The following is a 7315-nucleotide window of genomic DNA, read 5'->3' as shown; positions in this document are numbered from 1 at the left end:
ATATAAATATATAGATATATATAGGTATACGTATATATGTATACGTATATGCTTTTATTACTCTCTGTATATAGATATTCATTGTATTCCTGCTCAACTAAGTTTGTAGCTTTATGTAATAATTAAAATTTCATCTAACACCGATAAAAGAAGATTAGGTATAAAATTCAGGTCCCTTCTAATTATGAAAAGGTCCAGGAGTCCTGGAGTTCCCAAGATTCTGAAATAAAACCTCAAACTCTCCTATGCATAGAAAATAGGCAAATGATGTTTCTCTGAATTTGCTTGGTCTTGATGCTATATATAATGGGGTTCATGAATGGAGGAAAGAGAAAGTAGACATAGCTCATGGTAATGTGGATCACACGTGGTGCATGTTTCCCAAACCTGTGGATGAAGGTCAGGCCAATCACAGTAATATAAAAGACCAGAACACAGCTAATATGAGAGACACAGGTGTTAAGGGCCTTAGCTCGCTCTTCTCCAGAGGCGATGCCCATAACTGTCTTCAAGATTAAAATATAAGAGAAGAGAATAATCAGAGCATCTAGGAAGAAAGTCAAAGCAACCAGAATAACTGGATATACACGATTAAATGTAATATCAGCACAAGCAAGTTTCATGACATCTTGGTGGAGGCAAAAGGCATGGGAAAGAACATGGGAACGGCAATATGGGAACCAATAGAGCGGCACGATTGGGGGCACAAGGGATAAAAAGCCCCTCATTAGTACCCCCAGGCCTACCTTCATCACCCGGGAATTGGTAAGAATGGAGTTATACCTCAGAGGGGTGCGGATGGCGATGAATCGGTCATAGGCCATGGCAAGCAAGACACCAGATTCCACAATGGAAAGGGAGTGAATGAAGTAGGCCTGCAAGAAGCAGGCTCCATGGCTCATCTGCCGGTGGTTCATCCACAAGACACCCATCACAGTTGGCATCGTGGTCAATGTCACCATCAGATCTGTGCCTGCCAGCATGGCAAGGAAATAATACATGGGTTCATGGAGGCTGTGGTCACCCTTGATGAGGCAGAGGAGAGTACCATTGCCAAGAAGCACAGAGACGTAGACAGCAAAGAAGGGGATGGAGATCCAGGGATGAGCAGCTTCCAGACCTGGGAAGCCAGTCAGCAAAAAGGGGGCAGCACTAATATTGGGCCACATAGTATGTCCACAGTTAGAGAGCAAATTTATGGAAGCTGTGAACCCAGAATTCCAGATTTTTTAGTTTTCACTACCTCCTCATGGGAATATATTACAGCAGCCTCAATCACAATCTTTACACTTAGGATAATTAATTTGTATATATATGTTTTTACAATGATTTTCTCTTAGCAGAGCACTAAAGATTTCTAGGCTATACTAAAGGAGAAGAATCTACTTTTTTCTTAACTTATGTATAATAGTAGGTTAATGCTTAACATTTTCTCAATTAAAAAATGTTTAAAACATTAGGCCACACCATATGTATATGCTAGAAAATGTTTGAAGCAATAAAGGTTAAAAAAAAGGAAGAAGAAACAGAAGGCAAATGTATACACACGGATAATCACATTGCTTAGTTACACTACCTCTTGGTTTGATTGTAAATACATTGATATACTTGATATATTTAAACTTGATTTAATTTTATATTTGCAATTATGATAGAGTCTTTTTTTTGTTATTAGAAAACTTTGTCCTGTTTTGAAATTGAAATTCAGCATTCTATGGAATTCTTATAGAAGTCAGAAGCCCTTGTTGGAAAAAAATGGCCAAGAGCAGACAATGTCACACTTTGTCTAAATACATTCAGTTTCCTGCAGCCCATCCATGGGTCCCCCATTAAAAACTTCAAACCTGCTGTGATACATTTGTCCAAAGGGAGTCTCTGCTATTCTGTTGCTCAGCCCAGGTGGGATATGTCCTCGATGCAGGCCCCTGCAAATTCTTTCTGTCTTCTCTGGACCGCATCTAACATCAGAAGGGCAAGAATTCATTCCATATTTCTGTTCCTGGCACTCACGCACTACACACTCTAATTGCTGGAATGGTTACTTCTTTCTGTCTTATTTGAGGACTTATTCCAGACCTACCTTCTCAAAAAACCTTTGAAGAGTCCAGGTTAAAGACTTTCTGTTTGTAGAAATCACCTCCCCAGAGTTTCACCTTTTCAGCCCCTTGGGAGATTCTTTGATTTTTTCCTTGTTCCTTTCTTCTTTTTTTTTTTTTTTTTTTTTTTTTTTTGATAGTAGCTGGGCCATTCTACTTGTCCCCAGCCAGGCTTTTCATGCATTTCCCTAAGGGTGTGTTAGGAAAACTGGAAACTTAAATACTGCCCTTGTGGGGATGCCAGGGCTTGGTTATATGACCCCAACATCCCCAACACCAGCATTTATGCATGTCCTCCTATTGTCTATCTCAAAGGTCAAAGGAGTCATAAGTGCCTTTGTTACTCCTAGAATTTGTGAATTCCAATTGCATTTTTCTCTTTTTTTTTTTTTTTTTTTTGTCTCTTTGGAGAAATCAGTTCTAATTCACAGGAATCTCAACAGATTTGGGAACAGCAAGGTGAATGAAAGATGTTTTATATTGTATTTTAAAATTACTTCACTTACCATTGCTCATTTTGTGATGGGGCTAAGGTGACGAACATGTTCTTTTCATTAACAGAACTTAAAAATCTAACGGGGACAAGAAAGAAAATATGTGCCACAAATTTACAAAACACTATCATTACCATATCAATGTAACTGTGCTAGGGAGAGGACATAGAAGGTTATCTTAAGGATCTGGGGAAAGTTCTTAGAGTGGTATTTACGCTGAGAATTGAGTAATAGAAGAGTAAGAAATATAGTATTTTTTATAAGATAGGACACTAATTCCATGCAGAGAAAAAAACAAAAACCAAACCAACCAAAGAAAAACATGAGCACTAGTCAGGGGCTAAGAAAAAATATGATGAATTTAAGCAAAAAAATTATATTAAATTTATACTAAGAATTATAGCATCTCTGGAACAATTCATGAAAGAAAGCTAAACACAAAATGAATCTGTGGTAGCAGGTTCTGATCACATAGGGTCTTACAATTCATGTAAGGAGTTTCGACTTTACCCAAATGACATGAGTATGAAATAAGTGATAGGGCCACACGTATAATCAGGTAATCTGGTTAAAGGTATGAGGAGCACATTAGAAAAGAGGTAGAACAAGTAAGGAGAATCAAGCTACAGTAATCCATGTGATAAGTGTGTTGGTGTGGATGTTATGGGGTGTTATCAGTAGAGTTGGATAAAAGTGGATGAAAGAGAGATTCTGTGACTTAGAAGGAATAGAGGGGTACCTGGATGACTCAGTTGACGGTCCAACTTTGGCTCTGGTCATGATCTTGCGGTTCATGGGTTTGAGCCCCCCATCAGGCTTGGTGCTGACAGTTCAGAGCCTGGAGCCTGCTTCACAATCTGTGCTTCCCTCTCCCTCTCCCTCTGCCCCTCCCCTGCTCATGCTCTATCTCTCTTTCAAAAATAAATAAACATTAAAAAAAAAAAAGACTAGAACTTAGTGATCAGTTGTATGTGTTATACTGTATGTGGTAGATTAAGGAGAAAGAATAGTGAATAATGACCTCTGCATTTCTGATTTTAGCTGATAAAGGGTGATTTCATTTACTAACAGGGATCACAGAAATAGAATGATTCTGTTCATTAATCAACAGTTGTTTTTTGATTGATTCTTTTGTGCTAAACAATGTTTTACACACTAGATTTGGAAAAGGGATAAAAGGAACCCATCCAGTTTAGGGCATTCTGTGTCTGTAAGCAGTGAGGCAGAGATGTCTCCTAGGCAGTTATATATGTCTCTACTCAGGACCTTAGCTTCCTCACTGTAGAATGAGGATGATAGGTCTGTGAAAAGAATTGTTGTGAAAATTTAATAAATACACCTAAGAATGATATTAAATGAGTTACTTTACATTGATGTTTAGCACAAATCATGGCAAATATTAAGACCTTGATAAAAGGTAGTTTTATTTTTTTTCCCTTTCCAGAAGGGTGAAGAGCCTTGCATGGATTGAAAATGAGGCAAAAGAATATACAATATTGACGAGAGAGTCTCTGAAGAGCCAGACCATAGACTCAAGCTAAGGTACGAAGTAAATGAAAATAGAAGGTATGGGAAAAGAAAAGATAATGTTCTGGAGGTCTCAATTTTTTCAAGGGAATGCTATATTGGGAATAATCAAAGGAGAAAGCTGGAAGGAGTGTCATCATTTTCAAAGGTATTTCACATTCTTTGTAATAATCTCCTTATTAGCTACATACTGCATCACATAACAGAATCATATTTGATAACCTCCCACTTTCTGATTATTCTTCTTCCTAAATTTTGAATAATAATTGTCCAAATATTGTTATTCATTTTTGTTAATGTCAATAATGTTAATAGTAATAAAACTGTCTTATATTTATTATATATGATAAAATTAAAATACATATACATATGCATGCCAGTAGCATGATATACTCTCTGAAATCCTTGGAGAAAAACTCTTAGGAGGTGCATTTTGTTATTCCTAATGGCTAAATGACGTAACCATGGCTCAGAGATTCAGTGATCAGCTCAAGGTCACAAACATTGTCAAAGAAGGAGACAGGAGTAAAGCTGCTGTTTTATCAGAGGCCATGCTATCTACCACAGCATACCATTTTTTTAATAAGTTTTCTCTATTCTTTCTGTTTGTTTATTTTTGAGAGAGAGACAGAGACAGAGAGATAGAGGTTGAGCAGGGGAGAGGAAGAGAGAGAGGGAGACACAGAATCCAAAGCAAGCTCCAGGCTCTGAGCTGTCAGCACAGAGCCCGACACTGGGCTCAAACTCTTGAACTGTGAGATCATGATCCGAGCTGAAGTTGAACGCTTAACCGACTGAGCCACCCAGATGCCCCGTTTTCTTTATTCTTAAAGATAAATTGGCATAAGTAAAATGACGGTATCAAAAAGAATGATAATGGTTAAACTATTAGCCTTTTTTAAAAAAGTTTTTTTAACGTTTATTTATTTTTGAAAGAGAGGGAGAGAGAGAGAGAGAGAGAGAGAGAGACAGAGAAAGTGAACAGGGGGAGGGGCAGAGACAGGGGCATCTGAAGAGACAGAGAATCTGAAGCAGGTTCTGCACTGACAGCAGACAGCCTGATGCAAGGCTTGAACTCAGGAACCATGAGACTATGACCTGAGCCAAAGTCAGACGCTCAAACTGGTTTATATATACACAGTGGAATATTATTCAGCCATTAAAAAAGAATAAAATCTTTCCATTTGCAACAACACGGATGGATCTAGAAAGTATAAAGCTAAGTGCAATAAGCCAGTAGGATAAAGACAAATACCCTATCATCTCATTCATATATGGAATTTAAGAAACTAAACAAATAAGCAAAGGGGAAAAAAAGAGAGAAATGAAGAAACGGGCTCTTAACTATAGGGAACAAAGTGATGGTTACCAGAGGGGAGGTGGGTGGGAAGATGAGGGTAATAGGGGATGGGGATTAAAGAGTACACTTTTCATGATGAAAAAAATAATAGGGCACCTGCGTGGTCCATTCAGTTGAGCTTCCAATGCTTGATTTCGGCTCAGGTCATAGTCTCACGGACTCATGGTTTGTGGGATTGAGCCCCACCTCAAGCCCTGTGCTGACTGCTTGGGATTCAACCTCTCTCTCTCTCTTTCTCTCTGCTCCTCCCTTGCTCGTGCTCTGCCTCTCTTAAAATAAACTTAAAAAAAGGAAAAAAATAATGAAATGATAAAAAATTTAAAAATAAAGTTAGAAAAAAATTATTTTTTGCACTTGTTCTTAAAATCTAACTCGAGGAGCTAATCTCCAGGTGCATTTAAGTATCAACATTTTCAGTTCCAGTGGTCCCCTAAAGAAATCTGTGGCCAGAAATATGAGAAACTATGCCCCAGCCCTATGGTAACTTATTTAAGCCCTTGTAAAAACAAAACCAAACAAACAAACTTTTCATTTTCTAATGTATCCTTGCTGTTTGTTCCCAGAGGTATCAATTCTTGATTTTTATGTTTGTATCTGCATCTGATTCTCCATCTCTAACCCACTGTTTCCTATCGTAACTTATGTATTACTTCATCTTGATTATTTTGTCTGGGCTACTGATTTGGAAATGGCTTGTATTTTTCTTCTTGGGCACACTCCAGTGAACATCACTGGGTAGAAATGCTGATCTATCATTTTTTTTCTCCCTGGGTGAGAATGCAAAGACCCATGTGTTCTATGAGCTTCTTCTATTTGTGTCAACTGCTTCGGTTTGTTTTTATTGTCCTGTATCTTCTTACCTTTCAGCAAATGCTCATACAGGCCTACCTTTTAGTGTGATAATTTGCAATTAGGCAAAAAGATACACATATTAAGAATTGTTTTTGGGCACCTGGGTGGCTCAGTCGGTTGAGTGTCCGACTTCGGCTCAGGTCATGATCTCACAGTTTATGGGTTTGAGCCCCTTGTGGGGCTCTGTGCTGACAGCTCAGAGCCTGGAGCCTGTTTCAGGTTCTGTGTCTCCCTCTCTCTCTGTGTGTGTCTCCTACTGTCCTCTCTTAAAAGCTCAGTGCTACAACATAGAATATTTCCTTTGGTTGTTTTAATAGGTCAAACTTCATTATTTGGATTCCTACTCATCTTCAAATTCCCACAATATTTTTCAAAGATGGATTTTATGCAGAATCAGCAATCATTTTGGGAGTTAATGACACTCACAGATTTTATATTTGTTTCTTCCCAAACTTTTCTTTCATATGTTTTTCTAAAATTCTACTAATTTTAGATCCTAAATATATCTTATATTTATCCACTAAATTTATCTTCACTTTAATAATTTTAACTGCTGGTATCTCTCCCTCTCTGAAATTGTCACAGTATCTTTTTTATTTTCTTGTGCGCCTCTTGCCTTACTGAAATCTACATCATACCTGAGTATATAAGTTGCAAACATCACTAAAATCATGTCACACTCTCACTTAGATATATTCAGTAGCTTCTTGTAACTCTCTGAGTAGACACCCAAATCCTAGCCATTGCCAACAGGATGCTACTGATTTGACCTTTTCTCTTTCTGCCCTCTCACTAGAGCTATTGCTCTCTTCGAGTCAGCCACATTCCCAGAAGGTTCCATGATCCATTCCAATGACAGCCTCCTCACATACTATTTCTTGTCTATTTTCACAAGCTAATTTCTAACCCACCCTCAAGTCTCAGTTGAAGACACACTCCTCAGGGAACCTTTCCTTTAGCTCAGTCTGGATGTGATCCTTTTTGGG

At 38.1% G+C, this 7315-nt stretch overlaps 1 protein-coding gene across 1 annotated transcript; it reads right to left on the bottom strand.

Moving 5' to 3' along the window:
- Window positions 1-233: 233 nt before the first annotated feature.
- LOC121021184 (olfactory receptor 51B2-like) lies at window positions 234-1169 on the bottom strand. Its single transcript, XM_040461415.1, has one exon. The coding sequence runs from the start codon at window positions 1167-1169 to the stop codon at window positions 234-236; it is 936 nt and encodes a 311-aa protein (XP_040317349.1).
- Window positions 1170-7315: the final 6146 nt, after the last annotated feature.

This window comes from Herpailurus yagouaroundi, unplaced genomic scaffold, assembly GCF_014898765.1.
Source record: "Herpailurus yagouaroundi ecotype Mexico unplaced genomic scaffold, PumYag 255, whole genome shotgun sequence".
Lineage (NCBI taxonomy): Eukaryota > Metazoa > Chordata > Mammalia > Carnivora > Felidae > Herpailurus > Herpailurus yagouaroundi.
Note: the sequence above shows the minus strand (reverse complement) of the source record. Positions and strands in the feature narration are given on the sequence as shown.